The 27,969-nt window shown below is 49.3% G+C and overlaps 2 protein-coding genes across 2 annotated transcripts in view; one reads left to right on the forward strand and one right to left on the reverse strand.

Moving 5' to 3' along the window:
- LOC308151034 (zinc finger MYM-type protein 4) overlaps positions 1 to 23,129 on the reverse strand; it is a gene marked incomplete at both ends in the record, with an annotated part of 36,833 nt that extends 13,704 nt beyond the window's left edge. The window contains 14 exons of the mRNA XM_080523844.1: positions 34 to 189; positions 807 to 996; positions 1,238 to 1,413; positions 1,669 to 1,819; positions 5,366 to 6,124; positions 8,376 to 8,491; positions 9,344 to 9,488; positions 9,963 to 10,175; positions 14,786 to 15,023; positions 15,842 to 16,151; positions 17,770 to 17,815; positions 19,814 to 20,569; positions 21,420 to 21,533; positions 22,974 to 23,129. Coding sequence (XP_080379970.1) covers positions 34 to 189; positions 807 to 996; positions 1,238 to 1,413; positions 1,669 to 1,819; positions 5,366 to 6,124; positions 8,376 to 8,491; positions 9,344 to 9,488; positions 9,963 to 10,175; positions 14,786 to 15,023; positions 15,842 to 16,151; positions 17,770 to 17,815; positions 19,814 to 20,569; positions 21,420 to 21,533; positions 22,974 to 23,129 — 3,526 coding nt within the window. The remainder of the gene's footprint in view (positions 1 to 33; positions 190 to 806; positions 997 to 1,237; positions 1,414 to 1,668; positions 1,820 to 5,365; positions 6,125 to 8,375; positions 8,492 to 9,343; positions 9,489 to 9,962; positions 10,176 to 14,785; positions 15,024 to 15,841; positions 16,152 to 17,769; positions 17,816 to 19,813; positions 20,570 to 21,419; positions 21,534 to 22,973) is intronic.
- A 1,264-nt stretch (positions 23,130 to 24,393) lies between these two features.
- adprs (ADP-ribosylserine hydrolase) lies at positions 24,394 to 26,871 on the forward strand (the record flags this gene model as incomplete). Its single annotated transcript, XM_080549707.1, has 6 exons — positions 24,394 to 24,580; positions 24,863 to 24,959; positions 25,227 to 25,434; positions 25,555 to 25,742; positions 26,016 to 26,116; positions 26,307 to 26,871. The coding sequence occupies 6 exons, from the start codon at positions 24,394 to 24,396 to the stop codon at positions 26,654 to 26,656; spliced, it is 1,131 nt and encodes a 376-aa protein (XP_080405833.1). The 3' UTR covers positions 26,657 to 26,871.
- Positions 26,872 to 27,969: the final 1,098 nt, after the last annotated feature.

Consider the following 27,969-nt stretch of genomic DNA (forward strand, 5'->3'; position numbering starts at 1 on the left):
GTGTGTGTGTGTGTGTGTGTGTGTGTGTGCTACCTGTCAGAGCCATGTCAGCAGTACAGGGCTGGTCAGCAGGGGCGTTGGCCAATGAGACAACGTCAGCTATGACCGGCGCCGCCCGTGATTGGAAGGATGGGGGGGGGACTGGTGCAGTGGGGGGGCCCGGCAGGGCTGGTACACCCCCCGAAGGCACTGGGGAGAGAGGGAGGGAGGGAGAGAAGGAAGGAGACAGGGAGAGAAAAGAGGGGGAAAGAAGAAAAGACAGAGAGAGGAAGAGACAAGAGGCGATAAGTTGAGCGTAATGAAACATAAACATAAACATATATTTATAAACATAAACCTAAACACGATATTAAACACTAGAACAGCCGTGCTTTTTTTTACCTACTATAAGAGCCGCCTCGGGGGTCAAATGACCATAGTCTTTACAATGCTCAAGCTGCTATTTACACACAACGACCACTAGTTGGCCACTTGTGAATTAGCCTGCTTCCTACGCAAAATAGCTCTACATTAGCTTATCCTGATGTGATTTTGAAAATGTAAGGATACTGGGTGGTAGAACACACATATCTAGGAAAAGTCATGAAAGGAGGGTCCTGAAATTTGATCGAGTGAGAGATAGCATTTTTCTCTACTCACAGGGGTCAAAATGACCCATCGTGGCTGTTCTAGTGTTAAGGCCTCGGTTTAGAAGAGTGAAATCAAAAATAAGTGTTTGGCGTGAAGCGCTACAGTGACGCATACAAATACAAATAAAAAAACGTCCAAAAAGCGATTGATGACTGGTGTCTGGTGCGGCGGTAGACAGTTAAGCCGGTAGAACAGCGGTGCGGCCGGGCCGGCGGTGGTACCGTTGCTACGGCGCGGGGCCTGAGGGAAGGTCTGGTAGCAGTACTGGAGCAGACACGGCAGGTTGCAGAAGTTCTTGAGGAGGCCCGAACACTTGAGCTGCTCCTTCATCTTGCCTTGGCGTCTGCAGTTGTCACACTTGGCCATCTGACGGGGGGAGGGAGGGAGGGAGGGGGGGAGGGAGGGAGGGAGGGAGGGAGGAGGGAGGGAGGGAGGGAATCTAGTTAGTTTGTTGAAAACACATTCTCAACTGTGCAGAGAAAAAGCGCACAGATCTATTACTGTTCTCTAACCAGGTGGTTCACAAAGAGGATGATATTTGTGATTTGTCAATGCCCTGAGGCGATGAATAAAATTGCATTTGAATGTAACCGGATGAGCGTCTGACCTCGTAGAAGAGCACGGTGTAGAGAGACATGCACTCGGAGTGACAGAACTGCTTCATCTTCCCTCCAAAGTGGTTGTGGAGCATCTTCTGACTGATGCCCGCGCAGTAGGAACACGAGCTCCACACGTTGTCCTGCGCCTGCTTGTTCAGCATGTCTTTAAACAGCAGCTTGCAGCCTGGAACACACACACACACCCCCACACACACACAGGCACGCATGCACACACACACACACAGGCACGCACACACACACACACACACACACACAGAGAGAGAGATAAGTGTCTCTTATCTGACGCCAAGTTTAGATAATTAATATAAGTGTAGGAAGTGAGATGGAGTAGAGAGAGAGTGTGAAGCTGAGGAGAGAGAGAGAGGAGAGAGAGAGAGAGACGGAGAGAGAGAGAGGTGACCATGGCAACGTTACTCACTCTCGCTGCAGAAGGGCCTGTCTACAGACTTGTATCTGACGATGTCTTTGCAGACCTTGTTGCCTTTGCAGTATTCACAGGAGACGGTGATGTTCCGGCTGGTCTTGAAGTCCTCGCAGCACGGCGCCCCGCAGAACTGGAGCACCCGGCCCTGAGGGCAGCACACAGGACCGCACTGCTGGTCAGGCCCAGGTCAACCCCACCCCTTTTCAGCTGCAGCCCCGTCCCTCTGGAACACCCTCCCCAACCACATCAGACAGGCCAACACCCTCCCAACATTTAAACAGGCCCTCAAAACCCACCTCTTCAAGCTTGCCTTCACCAGTTAACCCTCTCCCCCTCCCCCTCCCATGTGTCCCCAGCACTACCTTAATTAGGCCCCTATACTTTCTTTTATTTATTTTTGGTTTCTTTTTATTATTACTACCGTACTCGATCTTTTCAGTTTATAAAGTGTCTTTGAGTGTCTAGAAAAGCGCTAAAAAGTCTAATGTATTATTATTATTATTATTATTATTATAGTGCATAAATCCCAGTGTTCATTCCATGTCAAAATGTTTACGTACTTCTGCAACTCTATTTTGTAGGAAAAAAAAAATCTCTTGAGAAATTAGGCAACTGATTGTTGGTCATTGGCCAACAAATTGGCCATTGTAATATTGAATAGAAGTCAAAGCCCAAATCTGATTTGGACCAAAGTAATTTAATTAATAATAATTTTAATAATTAAATAATAATTACTTGTAATAATTACCAAAGTCCTACATGAGGAATCCAAAACAATGGCCAAAAGTTACCCATGAACCCTCCAAATCCCTGCGTTAGAAGGTTTTATCGTCCAGTATGGAATGTCAGTCCTCTGTGTCTGAAGAGTCGTATGAAGCTGTGGTTTGGAGTTTTGTTGCTTCATATTATGTAATGTATTTCTGGTGAATCTGAGGACTAGGTCATTGCCCTGTCCAAAGATATTAGTCGTTAGTTGTGTGTCCATTGTCCCAATATAATTGCCATTATACTACCAGATTCTGTGCACTAGATGTCCCTGCCATTGGGTGAATAAAGTGTGATTCGTTTTTTATTGCATGTCAGAGCCTGTTGACTTGAATCTGAGGTCATTCCATGTCAAGTCAACGAACAAAAGAGGATTTCTACACCCACCATCTTAGATTCTTCAGATTTGTTTCTGTAGCTAGAATCAGATAACAAGCCATTTACCGCATTCATTTATTTGACTGAGAAGTTAGTTGTTATTTAAGTCACTGTTAATGTGCATGTGCGCAGCCTATATGTTCTAAACGGTATTTCCCTCCTCACATTTTCTGAATTCATTAATACAAAAAAAACATAAATATTCAGCGGGCCAGATGGGAAGCTTTGGCGGGCTGCCTGTGACCCATGTCTTAGACCAGCGGTTCCCAACCTTTTTGGGATTTTTATTTTTTTGGTGTCTCATCCTTCTTGTTCTTATTGGATATTTCATATGCATCATCATACATACAGTGCAGTAGGCCTAGTACTATCACACTGATTATGCATTTTTGAAGGTTTTAAAGAAAATAATACATATATTCTTTTTTTGCCCATGATTTGGCGGCCCACTTGCAGTACCCTCGCGGCCCAACAGAGGGCCGCGGCCCATAGGTTGGGAATCGCTGTCCTAGACTATGGACTCAGGAAGTCTCATCAATGGACGGGAGGAAGAACTCGGCCTCACCATAACACCGTAGGAGGCCAAGACGACACCCCACTGTAGTTCTAATGGACCCAGACAACGCGGACGACATCAGCCTGCTCTCCAACCACTTAGAGCAAGGACTGGAGCTCTTGTGCAGAGTGGAGGCAGAGTGTGCCAAGGTTGGCCTTCGGCTAAATGCCAAGAAAACCAAGGTAATCACCTATAACATCCTCCCGGAACATCCACCTCTAACAACAGGAGGCATTGCTCTGAAGGAAGTAAAAGACTTAAATGGGTCAACTCGTCCGAGCAAGACCTTAAAGTGAGGAAGGCGCTTGCATGGGGGGCCCTGAATGGCATGGCCAGTGTGTGGCACTCCAACCTCCCACGACAAATCAAACTCAGCTTATTCTATGCAACGGTAGAGTCCGTTCTCCTATAGGGCTGTGAATGCCAGACCCTGAAGCCTACCCTGCAGAAGTCCCTAGATGGGTGCTGCTACACCAGAATGCTGCGTGCAGTACTTAATAGGGATGTCCCGATCCCATTTTTTCACTACCGATACCGATACCTGGGCTTCAGGTATCTGCGATACCGATATCAATCCGATATTTGTATTTATTGTTTTACTCCTGAATAATAACAAATACTTCCCCAGTATAGTCCACAACAACAGTTGGCTATTAAAGACTGCCAGCCTAGGTAACGTATGCTAGCCTACTCACCATGGCTGGTGAAAAACTTTAGACGGGATACTGTCATTGGCCTTCCTTGTTATTACCAGGCAGTGACAGTCTATGGCTGCAAAAGGCACGGTCGCCCCTAAGCTTTAGCAAATATATTGTGGTTTACTTAATACTGTTCAGCACTTGAGGTTACATTCAATGCATGACTTGTGCTATAGGCTAAATACAATGATTAAAGCGGCAAGTAGCAAGTGTGCGCATCAAAGGCATTAGGCACGTAACATCCATTCTGTATAAACACATGACAACCGTCCGTTATTTCCCGAACTTTGCCCGAACCCCCTGCGAGGACCCGGGGAACAACGGTACGCTCCCCGCGGCTGCTATCAGACTGGCCGCGGGAGTGAGTGTTGAGGGAGAGAGTGTTGAGGGAGAGAGTGTTCAGAGAGAGAGAGGAGACGGCAACCCTCGCTCGCCATAGACTGTATCCCTACTCATCTCTCCTGAGCTCGGTTGTAACGTGAACCGTGGAATACAGGATATGTTAGATGCTTTACAGTAATTCCCCAAATGACCAGAAAAGGAAGTTAGATTTGTCGCTGGTCGCTTTTGACTAATTAAGTCGCCAAGGGGCTCTGGAAGTTGGCAACACTGGGAGTGCGTTCTTTAAACTTCCTTGGGTACGTTAATGAAAGGTGCTGATTGGCCGAAAAGGAATTGCTCTTTCTTAAGGACCCGGATTATGGCCAGAGATATGTGCCACTAGAATCTGAATTTGAATTACTGACTTAAAATGTCCTAAAAATACAACAAAATCTAAGTTAAAGTGATTACAGTGTGTTTTATTGGCATTAAAAAACATATATATATATTTATTTATTTTTTATTCTCGCGATAATATCGTGGATCGCGATTATTTTGCCCACGATAATCGTGACATGACATTTTCTAATCGTCCCACCCCTATTTCCAACACCAGGCCAAACTCAGACTGACACTGCAGACCGATAGTCTCTCCAAATTGGAATTGGGGTTTGAATTCTATTGAATATGAATCCTACGAAATTAAAACAATGGCCAATCCATGGAGGTACAATGAATTACCACACTTCAAGAGATATTTCTACAAAAAATAATGTTGCAGGAATACTCATCTTATCTGTTTCTAAGTAGAGAAACCATTTTGGAGCAATCTGAGATGGTGGATGGTTGGTGTCAAAGTCATATTTTTTGCATTGATTTGACATGGAATGAACCCACCCCCCCCACACACACACCTAGATCTGGAACCAAGTTAGTGAGAAGCAAGATCTAAGTCTAAGTAAGAGCTAGTTACCTTGTGTTGGAAGACTTCCGGCTTGTTGCTGAACTGCTTGCAGCACTGGTAGCAGGTGAGTCTTGCTGACCAGCGCTGGCCACCCGATTGGGGTATGTCATGCTGGTAAGGCCCAATGTGCTTGGGCCAACTTGGGGCAGCTGGGGTGTATGGGGCAGTGGAGGGCTGGGACTGGGTTGGGGCATAGGGGTGACCATCGGTGGGCTGGGTTGGGGCATAGGGGTGACCAGTGGTGGGCTGGGACTGGGTTGGAGGATAGGGGTGACCAGTGGTGGGCTGGGTTGGAGGATAGGGGTGACCAGTGGTGGGCTGGGTTGGAGGATAAGGGTGACCAGTGGTGGACTGGGTTGGAGGATAGGGGTGACCAGTGGTGGGCTGGGTTGGAGGATAGGGGTGACCAGTGGAGGGATGGGACTGGATTGGAGGATAGGGGTGACGAGTGGTGGACTGGGTTGGGGCATAGGGGTGACCAGTGGTAGGCTGGGACTGGGTTGGGGCATAGAGGTGACCAGTGGAGGGATGGGACTGGTTTGGGGCATAGGGGTGACCAGTGGTGGACTGGGTTGGGGCATAGGGGTGACCAGTGGTGGACTGGGTTGGGGCATAGTGGTGAACAGTGGTGGGTCCCAGAGGCTGGGGGTAAGGGTGGTGTCCGTTGAAAGCTTCTGTACCAGGGGCATCGCAGTGAGGTGGCGCCGCCATGGGGCTGGGGGTGGAACCGTTCACCTGGTGCAGGGCTGAGGTCATGTGGTAGGCGGTCTGTTGGACAAGGACAGAGGAGTAGATTCAGGGCTGGCTTCTAGAATACAGATTAAGTCTGGTCCTAGACTAAAGCCCAGTTCACATCTAGGATTCGCAACGAAACGCAACTCGAGTTGCAGCGGTCCAAATTACCCTGCGACAGCAGTTGCAAGGCGACACCAGCGATTTGACTCAAGTCTCAGCAGAACATCTGGATTCTTTGGAATGTCTGCTGAGTTTTTTCTCTGCATCATTCCAAAACTGACCCGTTGCGTTGCGAATCCTAGATGTGAGCTGGCGTTAAGAAACATCTTCAAAGAGGATCCTCAAGGACACCGACTAAGTCTGGTCCTAGACTAAGAAGCGTCTTCAATGGGGATTCTCCATTCAAAATCTAATTTATCCCAGGAGTAGATTTTCACTGTGTTCGGGAAACAGCCCCTTACTTTTTGTGGTGCACTATTGGCGCTTTTCCACTACCGTGCCGTACCGTGACAGGCCGCGTGAGCCCGGTTTGTTTTGCTTTCTCCACTGCCAACCGAGCCAGGCCGAGACGGGCCGTTTTAGCTACCCTTCCTGACTAGGAACTACTAGGAGAGAAAGGTACTTTTGTGCCAGGCCGTGTGTGACGTGTGACGCTGCAGACCGTTGATTGGTCAATGGAAATCGTCGTCCCATGTTCATAGAGTTCATTGCTAACCGCCATTTTTCAACAGATTTCAACAGATTTCACTCTCGGAAAATGTCACTTACTGTGTCTGTAATAACTTATTAATAAAGATTAGAAACATTATGATAACCTTCTTATTATCTTAGTTTAATGTCATTTCAATGCATCATATAAGTTTTATTTACAAACATAACAAAAAAAATCGCTATTATGGCGATGTGCTGTGCCTATGCTAGACCGTTCCCCAGTCCAGCGCGCTTCATCATCCCCCTTCTAAAACTGCCATCCCCCCTTTTCATCCCTTATGTCATTTTATCAATGAACATGGTATTACTGTTATTTCAACATTTAAGCCTCTTTCACACATAGTTCCCTATAATTTCCATGGAATCCCAAGCTGTGCCGACCAGGCATTTTCGCCGTGAGCCAAATGCCGGTAGATTCACGTCTTGCTCCCTTTAACACATGTCGGCGTTTCCCTGGTTGCGCGATCTACTAGAACTACTAGATCTACTAGAACTGAAAGCGACAAGTAACAGGCACGTAACATCCATATGCTGTATAAATAAATATATTTGACTACCAGCAATACACCGGAGCACTCCGGTATCTATAACAAACGCGGAGATTGTATGAGCCCCGCCGTCAGTCCAATGGGAGCGTCAAGCACAGCCTTTCCATAGAAATACATTGCTCCCTGTCTAACGTTATATATCTAACGTTACATGTTTTAAGGCTGATCTGTGCATGATAGTGCTGCATTTTGACATAATTCTTATCGCATTTCCCCCCGTTGAGCTGTATACCAGCACTTATTAAAGTGAAGTGCTCTTATGACACTTAACTCCTCCTACTGTCCCCGCTCGCTCCAGGTCTGTTGTGTATAATGGAGAACGTATCCTACCCGTACCGTTCCGAACTTTTCAAATGCGTGCCGTACCGAGCCGTACCGAGCCGTACCGTCTGGTCAATGGAAAAGCGCCCTTAAGCTACACCCTTCAAATAACTTTGCATGCAGGGTTGTATGGAATCAGCCTCGCTTTAGCTCGACAGGTTAACAGTCTTTTATTTATTTTTTTTTATGTATTTTTCAGATTTTATCCCTTTTTCACCCAATTTGGTAGCCAATTGAACCCAACCTAGCATCCAATTATCCCCTGCCTATTGCATAGGATCCGCCGCACGACCCCGTGGCCGGCAGTCCCAGAGGAGGCCGCCAGGCAGACTAGCTGACTGGCTCCTCGAGCCCAGCACCGTTATTCCGGCACCCAGGGGGCGGTGTTGCGCGACGGATCCTTGTCCGGAAATACTCCTATACCCGCCCTCGGGAGCGGCCGCCCAATATGCCGCTCCCCGTGTGTGCCCCAGCCATATCCGGATCTGGCGAGCTGGGATTCGAACCCAGTCCCCGGTGGGCCCCAGTGCTTAGACCGCTACACCACCGTGGGGCACCTCGACAGGTTAACAGTCTTGTGGCAGTTCTGTATGCACTGCACTTCTGTTTATGGTATGCTGTCATGTTGTTTATGGTATGCTGTCATGTTGTTTATGGTATGTTGTCATGTTGTTTATGGTATGCTGTCATGTTGTTGTTGTTACCCGATGGGAGGTAGCACAATTGATGGAGCAGAAGTTCCGGATGGTTCCGTCGATGCTCGCCAGGTGGTACTCGGGCACAGCCAGCCCCTTACAGAAGGTACAGTGGAACTTCTTTCCTGTGGGACCGGGGGGGGGAGAGGACTCATTATGGGATGCCATTTCTTGGCATCATTACCAAGGTCACAGGTTGGCTGAGCTGGAAGGTTAGAATACAGTAATACACTGTAGCTAGCCTTCTCTATCCAAGCCATGTGTCAGAATGAAAGCTTCTCAGCGCAAGCGAGAGGCTGAGGAACACGTAGTGTTTCCCCCCAGGCTTTTGGGTGACCGTGGTCGGTGGACCTTGGACCCTCTAAGGCCTGGGCTACACGGCGCCGGATTTGTCTGAAACGGTGAAGATTTGATATGGTTTGCACCTCACGGCTGCACGAGTCCGCTCAGATGAATAACGTATACATGCCATATCTTGGATGCAGACGTAATGTAAGTGGAGAGAAGATTTATTAGGAGTTGACAATACTACCGAATGAATAAAAATTTATGAATTTCTATTATTTTACGGTACTGTTTATTATATTTTAATCATTTTCTGGGTCTACCAGTACACGCATGCCCAGTGTACTGAATACGCGACTCTGTGTCGCCAGAGATTCGTTTTTGCGTGACAAGGAGAAAACGCTTGTGTGGCCATTAATGGGAAACACTGACCCGGTTCAGCTTTATTCATCCAATCAGTTTCCTCAGCAGTTTTAGTTATGTCGTACCAATCTATCGTTTAACGTGCAAGGTCTCGATGTATGCACTAATTGTGTAGGTATGTCTGTAACTGTGTGTGTGGCCAGGCTTGGTCTGTCTCCTACAAGAGATTTGACACGTCCACAACTTCAACTAACCTGGTAAAATGGAGATTTCTATGAATAAAAAGGTTACGTTAGTGTGACACATCCAGAGTGAGGTGGGGCACGTGCCTGACAGTGAGTTGAGAGACGAGCTGGGGGCACACTTGGACGAGCAGAAGAGCTTGACCTTGCCGTGGACGTCGATACTCTCCACCATGTCGGACATGATCCTCCAGTCATTGCAGCGGGGGCACGGGATCACCTTGGTGCTCGTCTGTCACACACACACACCACAGGGGGGGGGAACCAACCAACCAATCAATCAATCTATCAATCAATCAAATAATACATACATTATCAACCAAATAAATCAAATCATTGATCAGTCAAAACCAAAATGTATATGTCTATATGTATCATCCAGTTCTAGAAACTTCTGGTGTTGGAGAACAATGGTGATGTACTGTATTAAAGACCTAATCAAATCAGGTACTCACTTGTCTCTAAGTGGTGATGCAGGTGTGTGTGTGTGTGTGTGTAAGTCGCTTCGGATAAAGGCGTCTGCTAAATGTCTAAAATCAGGGGTGTGTGTGTAGGTACTCACCTGTCTGTAGGTGGTGATGCGGGGAGGTTAAGGGTCAGGGGTGTGTGTGTAGGTGGTGATGCGGGGGGGTTAAGGGTCAGGGGTGTGTGTGTAGGTGGTGATGCGGGGGGGTTAAGGGTCAGGGGTGTGTGTGTAGGTACTCACCTGTCGGTAGGTGGAGATGCAGGTGGGGCTGCAGAACTTGAGGTTGATTCCGCTCATGCGGAGGATCTGGCAGTTGGAGGCGTTGCTGTTGCAGTACATCCCACAGCTGTAGCAGCTGTTCATCACCAGGTGGTGGGTGCAGCGGAACGAGTAGAAACACCGGTCACTGCACAGCCTGTGTAGCGCCCCCTGGTGGGACACCTCATGCTCAACCTGGAGGGGGGGGGGGGGGGGGGGGGAGAAAGGGGAGAAAGAGGAAGATTAGTTTGTTTCAAGACAGAAAATGGGCATGGTGGGTAGGGTCTAGACAAGTGTATAGGGGGGTAGGGTCTAGACAAGTGTATAGGGGGGTAGGGTCTAGACAAGTGTATAGGGAGGTAGGGTATAAACAAGTGTATAGGGGGGTAGGGTCTAGACAAGTGTATAGGGGGGTAGGGTCTAGACAAGTGTATAAGGGGGTAGGGTCTAGACAAGTGTATAGGGAGGTAGGGTCTAGACAAGAGTATAGGGGGGTAGGGTCTAGACAAGTGTATAGGGATGTAGGGTATAAACAAGTGTATAGGGGGGTAGGGTCTAGACAAGTGTATAGGGGGGTAGGGTCTAGACAAGTGTATAGGGGGGTAGGGTCTAGACAAGTGTATAGGGGGGTAGGGTCTAGACAAGTGTATAGGGGGGTAGGGTCTAGACAAGTGTATAGGGAGGTAGGGTCTAGTGAAGTGTATAGGGGGGTAGGGTATAAACAAGTGTATAGGGGGGTAGGGTATAAACAAGTGTATAGTGGGATAGGGTATAAACAATAGGGTTGGGTACCGTTTAGGTTTTATCCGGTACCGGTACCTAACCGATACTTTAAAAACGGTACCGGTACCAAAACGGTACTTAATTCGGTACTTTAGATTTTTTAAAATGACATATATATATATATATAATAATAACACGGTCGACAACATTAAACAGCTTTTCACTTTTTTATTGCTGAGGCACAATATATATTAGTTAAATATACACTCAAATTAAAATAAATGAAAATAAAACTCCTGAGCCTTGGGGTGCCTATCGTTCTAAACCCTATCGTTCTAAACTCGCTCTGAGAGCCTCGCAGCGCACACTGGGCCCGACGTCATAAGGGGAGCAAGTCATTTGATTGGACAGATGCATTCCACGAGTGGTGATCAGAATTCCAGAACGAGTTTACGGAACGCACCCATAAGTCGAGCGTCGCGTTATGCCAACCCGCTAGCGGAAGTTGCTATTAGCAACCTTCTCGTTATCCTTCCGTACTCGCTGCTTTCACTGAGTGGAAATTTAACAGGCGATGTGACGTCACGAGTCACCAGTTGACACCGGAGCGAGATAGAAAAGTACCGAAATGAGGCACCGAAATCTCCTTTGCGATTCGGTACGGGTACATACCGAATGTAAAGTAACCGGTACCTACCGGTACCGATTTTCGGTACCCAACCCTAATAAACAAGTGTATAGTAGCAAAGAAGAAGACGGGGGGACTACGCGTCTGTGTAGATCTACGCCAGGTGAACAAAGCTGTCATTCCGGACAAGTATCCTCTGCCTACAGCGGAAGAGCTCACCACTCTCTTCCATGGCTCAACAATATTCTCAAAGTTAGACTTGCGCCAAGGCTACCTTCAGGTGCCTCTTCACCCAGCCAGCCGGGACCTGACGGCATTTGTGACCCATGCTGGTGTTTTTTGGTACACACGCATGCCTTTTGGCCTTAGCTCTGCCCCCAGTTGCTTTCAAAAGGTGATGTCCACAATCCTCGTAGGGGTCCCAGGGGTGGCGGTGTACCTGGATGACATTGTGGTGCACTGACCAACCCACGACACACGTCTGCACAGAGTGTTTGAGGCGCTCGCCAGGCACCACCTGACTCTGAATGAAGAGAAATGGCTGGTTGCAGTCCCCACAGTGGAGTTCGTCGGGTTCCGCCTCTCAGCTGAAGGTATCGCACCCCTCTCATCTAATGTAGAAGCAATACAGCGCATCCCAGAACCGACCTCCGCCTCACAGGCTGCCTCCTTCCTGGGGATGACCGCCTACTATCTGCGCTTCCTGCCCCACTACTCGCAAACGACGGCACCCCTTCGCCAGCTCCTGAGGAAGGATGAGCCCTGGGACTGGTCACCAGCACAGGCAGAGGCCTTCTGTACACTAAAAGCACAACTAACCTCGCCTCCAGTTCTGGCCCACTTCAGCCTTTCCAGCCCGACCATCCTCACCTGCGACGCCTCTGCTGCGGCAATTGGGGCTGTGTCGTCCCAGGTACAGGACAGCACAGAGAGGCCGATCGCTTTTGCATCCCGGGCCCTGACGCCAACAGAGCAGCGATACTCCGTGGGTGAACGCGAGGCACTGGCCTGTGTGTGGGCATGCGAGAGATGGCACATGTATCTGTATGGCCGCCATTTTACCATCAGGACAGATCACCAGGCCCTCACAACAGTACTCGCCACATCAGGTTTGGGTCACAAGCCACTGCGACTTCACCGTTGGGCGGAACGTCTTCGCCAGTACCATTATGACCTCACCTTCACACCAGGGAGGGACAACGTGTTGGCTGACCTCCTCTCCCGCTCCATCACAGCCCCAACCCCTTCCGTTCCATCAAGCAATGGAGAACCGACAGACGATGAAGAACCAGCTCTCATCCAGACACTCTACGCACCTCTGCAGCAGGTAGTCACACTCGAGGAACTGAAGGCAGTGTCAGACAAGGACCCAATACTGTCTACACTGTGCACATTCATCAGAAATGGCTGGCCACCCCACATTCCTGAAGAGCTGAAGCCTTTCGCCAGGGTGAAAGACGAGCTGTCCTGCTGGGCAGACACCTGTGTCTCGAGGGGGCTCTGCACTGTCATCCCAAGTGCCCTGTGCGCACGCGTCCTGTCAATGGCACATGAGGGTCACTTGGGAATTGTGAAACTCAAGCAACGGTGCCGCGACCTAGTATGGTGGCCGGCCATCGACCGGGACATTGAAGGTCTTGTCCGGGACTGCTCAGCATGCCTCCTCAGCGACTGGACTTCCAGCACCTCCCCCTCTACAACCTCTTCCCTGGCCTCCTCGCCCCTGGGAGCATGTCCATCTGCGGGGAAATCCATGGCCGCGGTCTTCCCCACCACCAGCGCTTTCTGGTGGTCGTGTATGATCTCCACTCCAAGTGGCCGGAGGTGGTACCAGTGGGGACAGTGACGTCACACACCATAATACGTATACTGGATAGCCTTTTCGCACGCTGGGGAGTGCCAAAGGTTGTGACAACAGACAACGGGACGCAGCTGACGTCTGCTGAGTTTTCCGCTTTTCTCACCAGCCGGGGTGTCAAGCATATCAGAACGGCATTCTACAACCCGCAGGCCAATGGTGGAGTGGAACGCTTCAATGGTACGTTGAAGAATGGCATTCGTGCACACCTGGCCCAAGGCTGCACTTTTGAAGTAGCACTTAACCAGACCGTGCTACATTACAGGGCAAGCCCACACTCCACCACACAAGTGTCACCGGCATTCCTAATGCTCGGCCGAGAGCTAGAATTGCCATTGCATAGGCTCAGAGCACCAGCTGGAAGGACTCTCAAGGCCAGCTCACTAACCCGGATCCGGGACACCATTGCCACACGACAACAGGAGACAAAGAAGAGGGTGGACAAAACACGCAGGGCAAGGGCACCATCCATCCAGGTCTGGGTCAGGGCTCGACGCCCACATCGAGATAACAAGATGGCCTCATTCTGGTCGGAGAGCCCAGGCAGGTCAGACGCTTGTTGGAGCCTGCTACATTCCTGCTCGACGACGGCTCGCGATGGCATGCTAGGAGACTGAGGAAAGTGCCAGTTCCCCTTTCCGGGCACACAGCTGCAGCTCGAGCCCCACCACCGTCTCTCTATGCCATGGGCACTGACCCTGGCCCACCTCCTCATCCAGTACCGGATGCGGCACCAGCACAAGAGCCTATGGGGTTGGAGCCCAGGCCAGTGCGGCTTAGAACCCGACCTGTTCCCTTGCAGGACTATGCCACATCCTACCATACTTAGTCTCAGGCCTTGCAGTTCATGGACTTGGTTATATGGGTTTGTTCAAGTGGGGTATTAGGGCTTATCTTGCCATGTTCTTTCTTTCTCGGAGGGGGGGGGGAAATGTTATGTTTGATAACATAGGTTATGCTATGGTTTATTAGTTTATTACACATCGCCAGTAGGGGCGCTATATTCATTATGTGACTCAAGCAGTTTGAGGTTTGGTCTTGGAGGGTGGGAAGTTAATTAAAGCTCAGTGGGTTTTGCAACTGACCACGCGTGTATGTCCGTTCGTTCCTATACAACAGTGGGGTCATTGATTTTCAGGGGTGCAAACTGGTGATGGGCCAAAAAGGTGCTAAATGGATATTGCTAGCACTAACGGTGGTCTAACAATGATGCGCGTGTAAGTAGCGGCAGCCCTGACCTTAACACCTGCAATTTAGCAGGTGTTTAGCAGACAGGAAGATTAGTTAGAAGAATAGTCATCATGTGACTTGGAAGAGACGTAGACATGTTTTTTTCTAATCTTCGAATCTACAGGATTCACGTGGATGACTATTTTGAAGTAAAAACAGCTAATTTAGCAGAAAGGTGACAAGTTTGCACCCCTGCAAGTGCATAGAGGGCAGAAGGGTCTAGACAAGTGTATAGGGGGGTAGGGTGTAGTGTAGACAAGTGCATAGAGGGTGGAAGGGTCTAGACAAGTGTATAGGGGGGTAGGGTGTAGACAAGTGCATAGAGGGGGGAAGGGTCTAGACAAGGAGGTGAGGTCTGTCCCCTACCATGGAGCTTATGTTGCAGACGCTGCACTTGGGGATGCTCTCCACGCTGTCCACCACGCTGGGCGTGTTGAGGGCTGTGATCTGGGCGGCCGGGATGCTCTCCCTCTCCCGGCCCAGCAGCTCGATGTCCCTGCGCCGGCGCTTGTACACCACCATGCAGAACTGGCTGCAGAAGTCCCGCGTGGTGCCGCCCGCCTCCACGATGGCCGAGATGACCTCCGTTGGGTTGTCTATCTCCCTGGAGACCACGTACACACAAACACACACACAGAGATACACACACACAGAGACACACAGAGAGACACACACACACACACACACAGAGACACAGACACACAGAGACACACACACACACACACACACACACACACACGCAGAGACACACACAGAGAGAGAGACACACACACACACACACACACACACACACACGACACCTTTAACGGAGATTCTGCTTTTGGCTAGACTCCATTCAGTGTGTTCTACTCCCAAGAAACAAACTTCCCCCGTGAAATAAACTCAGCCGATAACTCGGACAATATAAGGCAGTTGGGCGTTTGGTCTGGCCGATAATAAATAATAATAATGAAAAACAACACAACAGAATACTTCTATCATCCGTTTGGAGACGTGGCACACACGACGACATGACACAGAAACCCTCAGGAAACACAAACGACAGTTGGGAGGCGGCAGGGAGGAGACCCAGAAAGAGGGAGGAGGGAGGAGACCCAGAGAGAGAGACCCAGAGAGAGGGAGGAGGGAGGAGACCCAGAGAGACCCAGAGAGAGAAACCCAGAGAGAGGGAGGAGACCCAGAGAGAGGGAGGAGGGAGGAGACCCAGAGAGAGGGAGGAGACCCAGAGAGAGGGAGGAGGGAGGAGACCCAGAGAGACCCAGAGAGAGAGACCCAGAGAGACCCAGAGAGAGAGACCCAGAGAGACCCAGAGAGAGGGAGGAGACCCAGAGAGAGGGAGGAGACCCAGAGAGACCCAGAGAGAGAGACCCAGAGAGAGGGAGGAGACCCAGAGAGAGGTTGTATAACGCCTGGCTGACGTACTTGAGGCACTGGGCGCAGCTGCGGGGCTTGGTGACGAGCGGGTTGAACCCAGTCAGGCAGACGGTGGAGCAGAACAGCTGGGAGGAGCCTTTCCTCTGGAACGCTGTCATGCCCTTGAGCAGCACCTTGGAGCAGCCGGAGCAGGAGATGCGGATGGGGGGGGCCGGCCTGGGGGCCTGGGGGGGAGGAGGAGGAGGGGCCGGGGTGGGCTGGACCGCTGGGGGGACGGTCCTGGTTCCCGGTCCAGTTCCTAACTGGGGTGCCACACCCCGACTAAACACGGAGGAGGAGGTGGTCTGGGGGGCCGGAGCTGAGGAAGGATGGGGGGGGGGGGGGTCATGTTTTTCATTGTGAATCATATAAAAGCTCTGTGATGAAGCTTCAGTATGGTATGGTATGGTAAATGGACTGCACTTATATAGCGCTTTTTTTGCTGCTCCAAAGCGATTTACAACGGCCTCTCGTTCACCCATTCACACACCCTAGTATGGTATAGTATGGTATGGTATGGTATGGTATGGTATGGTATGGTACTTTTGGTATGGTACGGTTTAGGGCTGCACGATTAATCGATTTTAAATCGAAATCGCGATTTGAAATGATGCGATTAGCTAATCGCAAAGCCTGCGATTTGCCTGCGATTTTTTTTAAATTTTTTTTTTTTTTTTTTTTTTTTTTTTTTTTTTGCTATTTAGCAGACGCTTTTAATCCAAAGCGATTTACAATTACGAATTACAGGGACATTCCCCCTGGAGTAACTGAGGGCTAAGTGCCTTACTCAAGGGCACACTAGTAGTGGTGTGGTTTCAGGCGGGATTTGAACTCACAACCTTCTGATCACAAGTCCAACTCACTAGACCACCACTACCCGTATGGGATACATCATACAGCGCGTCGGATTCAACGTCAATGAACGTCAACAATGAACGTCAACAATGAACATGAATGTCAATGAACGTCAACGTCAATGAACGCACACCAACAACATCGCACGTGAAACGCCCACGTTTCGGTAGCTAGCAATAGCAACATTCATGGTGGATAATGGCTTCAGCAGAACCAGAAGCAACGTTGGACGATTTAGTCCCGAAGAAAAGCAGCACTTCTGTTGTGTGGAAGTATTTCGGATTTAGGACGACTGATGTGCAACAAAAACAGGTGTTGTGCACGACCTGTCGTGGAACAGTCGCTACATCCAGAGGCAACAATGTAAGTTTAGTTCTTTCACTCGTAGCTCGGGCTGTGGGGGTGCTAGAGGAGGGAGCCTCTAAGTCCCCTGAAGACGTACAAACAAACTGCACGTTGATACGACCTTCCTAGCCGGAGATATGGCCACACTTTACAAAAACTTCCTTTTTTTTTTTTTTTTTTTTTTTTTGCTATTTAAAAACAAATTAATCGCAAATTAATCGCAATCGCGATATCTGTCCAAATAATCGCAATTCGATTTTTTCCCCAAATCGTGCAGCCCTAGTACGGTTGATATGGTGGACTCATACGTGACACGTTCTAAAGCTTTGGTCCTCATGTCGGGATCTGATGTAATGATCAGACTTTTCTTTTTAAAAATGGGAATACGTTTCTCGGGTTGTTGAAAATCAACGACACGTCGCTAGTCAGCTAACACAGCTTGTTTTGTGAGCCTGCTAACAATGTAAAGTAGTGTTCTAGTTAACTAGGTAGCAGTGGGGATTACTCACCCAATCCATTGCGTTGTTGCAGTGTTACGGCTTGACTAGCGAGTTTGTGTTGGTCAGAACATTTTGATTGGTTGCCGACATGCGGAACAAATGATCAGACTGTGTGACATATATTCAGAATTGGAAGTTTAACATATTATTTTTATGACGCTCAAATGCCTGATGAGCCACAGAACACTAGCCTGCGTCCAACATGGCTGAGCAGACGTGTGTGTGTAGCCTCCTCACCTGTAGGGGAGCCGTAGGAGGTCACTGAACTGATCCTCAGCTCCTCCTGCAACAAATGACACACACACACACACACACACACACACACACACACACGTTATAGAGGGACTTCAGTCAAGAGGAGGCAGGTGGAGGTAGAGTGGTATCAAACACAGGGTTCCCACACCTTCTGAAACATCAAATTCCAGCACCTTTCAAGGACTTTCAAGACCCAAATTCAAGGACCCAACACAGCATAGTTTGAGACAGATCTAGATGAGAATTTATATAATAGGAACTATCTGCTCACAGACAACAATGAAAAAGAGAATGAATGTGTGAACACTAGATGGTCTCTTGCCTTCTCTACCACAGCGCAGCAAAACAATATATTGTGAAATATGTGTAAAGTTAAGCAATACAGAGACGTATTTACTACGAGCTAAGTTGACATGCTAAGTATTTTATTATTATTATATATATATATATATATTTAGAGAGAGAGAGAGAGAGAGGGGATTTCAATGACCCACTTTCAATGACCCATGTCTATTTTCAAAAACTTTTAAGACCTTGATTTTTTTTCCTCAAATTCACAAACTTTCAAGGATTTCAAGGACCTGTGGGAACCCAGCCATTCCTCATTCCATATATATGCATCACAACGAGCCTGTCCTCCACTGGAATAGACATAGTCAGAACCACAGACAAAAGCCCTATTTTCACGGGACTAGTATTATCTGGGGACCTCATGTGATTTAGACATTACCCCCCCCCCCCCCCCCCCCTAACGTCTGTGTTTCATGCGGCACATTCGTGTGGGATCGCATTCGTATGCAACAAGATATCTCTCTCTATATAGAGAGATAATATCAATTTATAATAGAAGTAACAAGCCATGTCACCCATCTCATCATCTTTCAAGATTTTGTTTTGATTTGAGCTTGTTCTTACACAGGATTAGGATCACAGACGACCTCCGCCACATGGCGAATAGGGCTTCAGAACAATTCTAATCAAATCAACAGGGTGGGGAGCTTCATGCAGTCATCCACACATTGTGCTGCACTTTGAGTACATCCAAAGTGTGTCAAGAGAATGGCTTTAGTCATAACAAGGTGTTGTTCTGTGGACGGTCTGTGTGGAGGGTCTGTGTGGAGGGTCTGTGTGGAGGGTGTGTGTGGAGGGTGTGTGTGGAGGGTGTGTGGAGGGTCTGTGGAGGGTCTGTGTGGAGGGTCTGTGGAGGGTCTGTGTGGAGGGTCTGTGGTGGGTCTGTGTGGAGGGTCTGTGTGGAGGGTCTGTGGAGGAGGGTCTGTGTGGAGGGTCTGTGTGGAGGGTCTGTGTGGAGGGTGTGTGTGGAGGGTGTGTGTGGAGGGTGTGTGTGGAGGGTGTGTGTGGAGGGTGTGTGTGGAGGGTGTGTGTGGAGGGTCTGTGTGGAGGGTCTGTGTGGAGGGTCTGTGTGGAGGGTGTGTGGAGGGTCTGTGTGGAGGGTGTGTGTGGAGGGTGTGTGTGGAGGGTGTGTGTGGAGGGTGTGTGGAGGGTCTGTGTGGAGGGTCTGTGGAGGGTCTGTGTGGAGGGTCTGTGGTGGGTCTGTGTGGAGGGTCTGTGTGGAGGGTCTGTGTGGAGGGTCTGTGTGGAGGGTCTGTGTGGAGGGTGTGTGTGGAGGGTGTGTGTGGAGGGTGTGTGTGGAGGGTCTGTGTGGAGGGTCTGTGTGGAGGGTGTGTGGAGGGTGTGTGTGGAGGGTCTGTGTGGAGGGTCTGTGTGGAGGGTCTGTGTGGAGGGTCTGTGGAGGGTCTGTGGTGGGTCTGTGTGGAGGGTATGTGGAGGAAGGTCTGTGGAGGAGGGTCTGTGTGGAGGGTCTGTGGTGGGTCTGTGTGGAGGGTCTGTGGAGGGTCTGTGTGGAGGGTCTGTGGTGGGTCTGTGTGGAGGGTCTGTGGTGGGTCTGTGTGGAGGGTCTGTGTGGAGGGTCTGTGGTGGGTCTGTGTGGAGGGTCTGTGGTGGGTCTGTGTGGAGGGTCTGTGGAGGGTGTGTATGGAGGGTGTGTGGAGGGTCTGTGTGGAGGTACTGTGGAGGGTATGTGGAGGAAGGTCTGTGGAGGAGGGTCTGTGTGGAGGGTCTGTGGTGGGTCTGTGTGGAGGGTCTGTGGAGGGTCTGTGTGGAGGGTCTGTGGTGGGTCTGTGTGGAGGGTCTGTGGTGGGTCTGTGTGGAGGGTCTGTGGTGGGTCTGTGGAGGGTCTGTGTGGAGGGTCTGAGGTGGGTCTGAGGTGGGTCTGTGGTGGGTCTGTGTGGAGGTCTGTGTGGAGGATCTGTGTGGAGGGTCTGTGGAGGAGGGTCTGTGGTGGGTCTGTGTGGAGGGTCTGTGTGGAGGGTCTGTGTGGAGGGTCTGTGGAGGAGGGTCTGTGGAGGAGGGTCTGCGGAGGAGGGTCTGTGTGGAGGGTCTGTGGAGGAGGGTCTGTGGAGGAGGGTCTGTGTGGAGGGTCTGTGTAGGAGGGTCTGTGTGGAGGGTCTGTGGAGGAGGGTCTGTGTGGAGGGTCTGTGTGGAGGGTCTGTGTGGAGGGTCTGTGGTGGGTCTGTGTGGAGGGTCTGTGGTGGGTCTGTGTGGAGGGTCTGTGGAGGGTCTGTGTGGAGGGTCTGTGGAGGAGGCAGACCTCCTGGTGGTCCAGCTCCTCCTTGATGCTCCTGGTGGAGGGCAGCAGGGCCGTGTCGTAGCCCTCGTCGATGGGCTCGTCCTTGATGGTCATGAGGGGGGAGACGGGGGGCTCGGCCCCTCTCTCTCTGTCCTTCTCCCCCGCCTCCGGCTCTGGGGACACACACTCTGACCTCTGGAGGACAAGGCAAGGAGGAAGGAGGGGTGAGAGTTGGGACACAGACAGGACAGATGCTAAGACATACAGGCATACACAACTTACTAGCCCCATTCCTATAAACACATTCCCCTAGGGGCGCTTAGTAGGGTTGGGTATCGTTTGGGTTTTATCCGGTACCGGTACCTAACCGATACTTTAAAAACTGTACCGGTACCGAAACGGTACTTAATTCGGTACTTTTGATTTTTTAAAATGACATATATATATATAATAACACGGTCGACAACATTAAACAGCTTTTCCCTTTTTTATTGCTGAGGCACAATATATATTAGTTAAATATACACTCAAATTAAAATAAATTTAAATAAAACTCCTGAGCCTTGGGGACTCCATTAAGCTGGGGGTGCCTATCGTTGGTACTGATGTCGAATACGAGTACACACTTGTTCGGCAGCCCCTCAAGGACATCAGAATATTCTTAGAAAAGGGATCTAGTGAAGAGGCCTGCATAGCCCCCAGAACCAAGAAGACCAAGAGGAAATATAACTCTGATGAACTGGAGCCCTCCACCTCGTCAAAATCCAAACTCTGTTGCCGCTCAGCTACTACTACTCCCCTCCCCCTCTCTGGTCCATGATGACATGACAATTGATTTTTCAGGTGCACTTTCAAGTAGGGTAGTGTACCGAAAATCGGTACCGGTATATACCGGTTACTTTACATTCGGGTTGCGCAAGCTGTCAAACACGGTGCACCCTCCTACCCTTAAATGTATCCTGTGCGTTGCCAGGTGTTTCATCAAGTTAGATGTGTTCCCTGCTTTACACGCGAATGATTTTAAGCATTTTGACTCCAAACTTACCTTTCCTACAAACTTTGCGTTGTTTTCGTCGAGTCGGGTGAAATGCAGCCACACTTTAGAACGCTTCATAGGGCCTTCGGCATTCTCTGTGACCTTGGTGACCTCGTAGCTAGGCTAGTGAATATTAAAAGGAGTTTAATATATTAAACTATATATTTAGAATATTAAGAATATTAAATATCTTTTCTTATACATCTTGAAACGAAACAGGCTGCTTTTATTGATAATTTGCTCTAACACTAGCTAGCGAAATTCGATAATATGATGATGATAATAATAATAATAATAATAATACAATTCAGATAATATAATAATTTAGTATATATGCTTTCACTCTCTTCTTAACTCGTAACACAACTGCTCAGCTCACTACCACGACACACACTGAGTGGAAATTTAACAGGCGATGTGACATCACGAGTCACCAGTTGACTGTTGCATGACACCGGACACCAGGGGGCGAGATAGAAAAGTACCGAAATTAGGTACCGAAATCTCCTTTGCAATTCGGTACGGTATATACCGAATGTAAAGTAACCGGTATATACCGGTACCGATTTTCTGTACCAAACCCTAGCGCTTAGGTGGCGTAGCGGACTAAGCGTTGACCATGTAACCGCAGGGTTCCCGGTTCGATTCCGGCCGCGGACATGTCCTGCATGTCATCCCTTCTGTCTCTCTCACCGATCCTTTTTGTCATATCTCTACGGATCTCTCACTTTAGATCCGATTGCTCTTAGGTGGGATGGAGGTGGGATGGAGGAGGGATGGCGGTGGGATGGAGGAGGGAGGGAGGATGGATGGAGTAGGGACACAACCATTGTCGTTCATATGATATGATAGCATTTCCCTTGCCTTGGTAGTTGTAATAAAACACTTTTTTACATTTGTGTAGTAAAACTGTAGCCCCTACTGCTGGAGTTACTCCTCCTGCTTTATCTCATATTTCCTCTAGGTTGACCTCTGACCCCTCCCACACATCCACCTTGCTAACGTCAACACCCACATTGCTAACACAGGCCTCCGCATATGTCTTGGTACAAACACAAACACAAACAGCTCCTTACCTCTTGGCTACTGGCTCCAACACCTTCCGACGGGAGTGGATTATCTCCATCTGACGGCAAAAGGTCAAAGTTTAACATCGCACAAAGACCACAAACTCTCTCTCCAAAAAATAAAATACCCAATGTTTCGAATTCCAAGGCTCCAGCGAGCACTGAAATGGGCGTGACGTGTCATTCGGTGTCGGCTGGTGGAAGTGACCCCTCCCTCCGATTCCTAACCTCAGCCTCCCCCGTTTTAACCTGTTCAGGTGCTTGACAGGTGCTCGTGTTTCTTACCCAAGCTCCATTCTGGTGACCGGGTGGGTGTGGGGTGGGCTAGCACCGGGCTCCCACCTCCCCTTCTCTCCTCCCCTCCGTCCCTGGGCCCAGCAGCCTGGGGATCGTCCTGAGCCTCTGCCCCCGTGCTGGCGGCTCGTTCGCTGGGGAGGTCATCCGTCTCTCTGTCCAGCTCCTCCAGCGCGAAGTTCCACTCCTCCTCCTCTTCCACCGCCTGGTACACGGGCACCCCCTCCAGCTCGTCATCCGAGCCTGGCTCGACCCCTTCCTCCTCCTCCTCCTCCTCCGCAGTCACACAGCTGGGGGGGACCACCTCTCCCTCTCCTCCTCCTCTATCCTCCCTCTCCTCACTCCGGCTGCTGCCCATACTGTCCTCTTCTTCCGGCCCTCGGTTCTGGTCACTGCTGCCTGAGATGGACCCTGAGCGGGCAGAGAAGGCAGGGCCGCTCGGTGGACCCAGTTTCTTCACCTCGTCGAACAGTGCCGACATCCGGGCTTCATGCTGTAGGGAGACAAGCACATCTATGAGCTGTGTATGTGTGTATGTGTGTGTGCAGATGTCCTGTCATGCAACAAAATAGCTTAGTTAACAATCATATGCCATTTCTTATTAAGTAGGAGGCTGATTAAAACCCTCTATCTAAATCAGTTCGATCATTTCTGGCGAAATCACATTGCAAATCCTGATAGTCAGAGTGCTGCAGACAAGCCCATGGTGATGTGTGCATTCACCCTGAGGCAGGCCAATCTATCTAAAGCCGTATTTATAATTAGTGAAACCTCGCAATTCCAAGACACAAACTTTCGTGCACAAACAGTTGTATATCTAATTGTCTGCTTGGTGAGATGGTGCAGTTTTTTCACCTGAGATCGTTTAGATTCTTGCGACTCCGCCATATTTGAGTCGCGCGCAAATGACTCAGCTCGCTATGCCTCTGAAGTGCGCCCTGGTATCTTTCGCAAGAATAATGCAAAAATTAAAAGCCGCCCTCGACGCAAAAGCCAGGGAACTTTGCCAATGAACACACCGTACTGGTTTGATAAGCTATTAGAAAGGAATGTTCATCGGGCGGGCATTGTTGTTTCCATGAGGAGTCTCTTCCATCGAACTGTCCCTCTCGGCTTGCACTAGTAACGTAATGACCGATATATGCGCATCAGTCTGTCTCCTAGACTTATCTTACGACTTTATTCAGCGACCCACCGGGACAGTTGCAAGTAGTGGATGTACACATTCTCAATAAACTAGCGTCCTATATATATATGTACGACGTGATTTAAATCTCACTCGATTAGAAGGACAATAACAAAACTAAGATCATTTTTGTTTCGGTGCGTATATTACGTAGAGTTCGGTAGGCGTTGAGGACGTTGCAGGTAGAAGTGTAGCAGATAGAACAGCATGCGGCACAACGGTCTCATACGTGTCAGTTCTGTGTGATGTATTTCTGGCTGCGACAGTCTGAGCGTTTCACTCAGGTCAAACTGTCAACAAAACGTCCACAGGAAGTGGGACATCTGGACTGTTTTGGTTTTTTTGTTCTCGCTCACACCGATCAGTTGCTTGACAGGAGAGGAAGGGTGCAGACAGTTCTCCACTGACGGTTAATCAATCACTACAGCATCGCATCATGGCCATGCCGGCGGTACGGGGATTAGGAGCCGGGGGACCGGCGTCTTTGTCCCGATTCCGTGGCGCATTGATCTCCGCGGTCCTGGGAGACTGCGTTGGCGGAGAGTTTGAAGGGGCAGAAGAGGTCCCTATGGACCGCGTCCTGCAGCATCTCAACGGGTTAGAGGATGAGAGTCGTGGCGACGGTGAGAGAGACAAGCCAGTGTCATTTCCAGGTCATGCATGAGAAACTCAGTCAAAGAAAAAAAATCCTAGCAATAAAATCCCATTGAAATGTTTTGCACACGGCCTGAAACAATTACATCCTACTTCGGATAATACAAAGTAAAAGTTGGTCCTTTTTCGTCTCTTAATCAGTTAAGTGTGCAGCTTATGACATTGCTGTCCTGTGTCCTCTGTAAATTTGCCCGATATCAAACATCCGTCAACGTCCATCATCACCCTTCCCCTCGTCTCTATATTCCCAGGTATTCTCCAGTACAGTGACGACACGGCCATGACACGCTGTGTGGTCCAGTCCCTTCTGACCCGGGCGGGCTTCGATGAACAAGACATGGCCCGCAGGTGGGTCGACCTCCTGAAACTCCGGGGTTCATCTGGATCGATTGATTTATTGTATTGATTGATCAATTGAAAAATACAGTATACACATACAGCCACACACCAATCCAATGGTTAGAACACAGTAAATACTAACATCAGTGTTATGGCACAAAAAAACAAGAAAGATTTATTTCAATCATGGTCCTGTATTTTAGGATCTCAAAATGGCTACCTTGTGTTACCGGGCTGATGCAATGGAATGTTTCTGTGCTGTTGTTGTTGCTGCAGGTTTGCCAAGGAGTACAGCCTGTCGCCCGGGAGGGGCTACGGCTCGGGTGTGATCCAGGTGTTGAAGAAGCTCGCCTCCCCGCACCTCAACGACGTCTTCCAGCCCGCGCGCGCTCAGTTCAACGGCCGCGGCTCGTTCGGGAACGGCGGCGCGATGAGGGCCGCTCCCTTCGCCCTCGCCTTCAGCAACCCCGCCGACGTCAGGAGGGTGAGGAGGAGGGAGAAGATGAAATCTGCTACACTACAACTACAATTCAGCTGTGTCTTATTGCCTAACACCCCCTCACACCCCCCTCCCTCCCTCTCCCTCTCCCTCCCTCTCTCTCAGTACTCCAGACTGGGAGCGATGCTGACCCACTCGTGTTCCCTGGGGTACAACGGCGCCGTGCTGCAGGCGTTAGCGGTCCACCTCTCCCTCCAGGGGGCGCTGGCGGGCCCTCACAAGTTCATCAACAAGCTCATCTCTGAGATGGAGGAGGTGGAGGCGGAGGACGCCGCGCGCAACGACGCCAGGGTGTAAGTGTGACCGGGACAGGGGTTCGAAAAGACCCAAACGTCCTCTTGGCCTGATGACAGGGAGACCTCCTCAAGGCAGGGTGACCTCGGCACCAGAGTGGGATTCCAAACCCCTCCTGCTATATCAGTTGTACCCTGGGGGGGGACTCTTTAGGAATGCAGTTTCCCTTCACAATTCTAGTGTAATCATGCCAGTTTTTCGTTTCCCCCTCTCTCTCTCTCTCTCTTCCTCTCTTTTGTCCTCCTAATCATCCCTTCGTTTGGGCCCTCCAGCCTGAAGGAGTCAGAGTTCCCGTTCTGTGACCGCCTCCACAGGGTGAAGGACCTGATGGAGAGGAACGGGGTCAGCATCGAGGAGGTCATCTCCGAGCTAGGTCAGTATGGTGGCCCTTGGGGTACATCATTAATAAGGTGTTGTGTTGGTGTCAGTGTGCTGGTTTGAACCTCCAGGATTTTGTTATTCTTTTTTGTGATTTGTTATTATGTAACAAGTATTATGTAATGTAAATAGTTTACAGAGTGGATATCAATTAGTCTCTCTCTCTCTCTCTCTCTCTCTCTCAGGGAATGGCATCGCAGCGCTGCACTCTGTCCCTACGGCCATCTTCTGTGTCCTGCACTGCCTGGAGCCTCAGGAGGGGCTGCCCGAGCACTACGGTGGCCTGGAGAGGACAATGGCCTACAGCCTGGCCCTGGGAGGAGACACAGACACTATCGCCTGCATGGCGGGGGCTATCGCTGGGGCTCACTATGGGGTCGATGCCATCCCCCAGACCTGGATGCGCTCCTGTGAAGGGGTGGAGGATGCCGATATGACAGCCGGACACCTACACACGCTGTACCAGCAGGCACCAGCAGAGGGAGCCGACAACCAGCCACATTCACACACCAGCACACACACAAGCACAGAGTGACTTTTGTTTTGAGCGAATACACACATGTACATGTACACTACACACACACACACACACACACACACACACACACACACACACACACACACACACACACTTGCTCAGACACATCTGTCATCATACATCATGTTCATCCTGGTGTTCCCTGTTTGCCCTTTTTTGTTGAACAATCATGTTATATTAAAAAGAAAAAGAAACACTACATGGATTAACCATGGTGCGTTATGAATGTTTTTATTGGGAAAGTATTTAATAAAAGTTTTTTCATGTCTTATCCAGTAAACCGTATGATGTGTGTTTGTGTGATTGATTAAAGGGGATCAAACCTTCCTTACCAAACTGAAGCTACTGATTTCAGTGGTGGTCGCTGCAGTGGAAGTGGCAGTCACTGCAGCGGTGGTTGCTGCAGCTGGGTTGTTGTGCTTGCACGATTCAAGGTGGTTGATGACGTCCACCCGACGTAAAATTGTTGACTGGCAGTGGATGCAGTGATAATGTAACGCTCGGTTACATTGTAACCCACATCTGTGAATGGTATACCCTATAACAGAGCATAGAATTGTAATATTATTATTGATTATAATGATCCTTTTTAAAGTGTTACCTTATTATTCTATGATCATTTGTCAATTGAATATGCTACACAACATCTAAATCATATACCTCCCACAAACGTCACAGAAGGGTTAGTTTTGATTCATTGCTCTAATGGAATTGGTCTCTACTGCAACTCCATTTGCATTTCCCAGAGAATGTTGGCCAACTTTACCTTCATGGAAAACTGCCCGGTTGAAATGGCCCTCCAAGTGCCTCTTCACCTTACTTAGAAGTGTTGGCTTGAAAACCATTGCATCGCAGAAAGGACAGTGAAACTGCTGGCAGCAGGTGCTGCATCTTTTCAGCTCTGGCAACGACCTTTCTCTCTGACATGTTATATGCATCTAGAAAAAGAAAGGGCCTAATTGGTCAAATTGAACGTTCTTAGATGATTCCACAGACATAACTTTGACCAGAAGACTCTGGATTACCCCCCTGACAAACCCACATATAGCTCATAGTCATACCTGCATATAGCAGAGTTCATGTACAATACTGTAAAATAGCTTATAGACATAGCCTACCTGCATAGAATATAGTCATGTATAATACTGTATAATATTGCTGTATAATACTGCTGTTCATATCCTATACACATATTTACCCTATACATATATTTATATTCACCATTCCTCTTATTTACCATCTGTACATACCTGCATATACATAGTATATGTTATAATAGTAATAGTTAATATAACATAATAGTTATATTT

The sequence above is a fragment of the Nansenia antarctica genome (assembly GCF_963989245.1).
Source record: "Nansenia antarctica genome assembly, chromosome: 1".
Taxonomy (NCBI): domain Eukaryota; kingdom Metazoa; phylum Chordata; class Actinopteri; order Argentiniformes; family Microstomatidae; genus Nansenia; species Nansenia antarctica.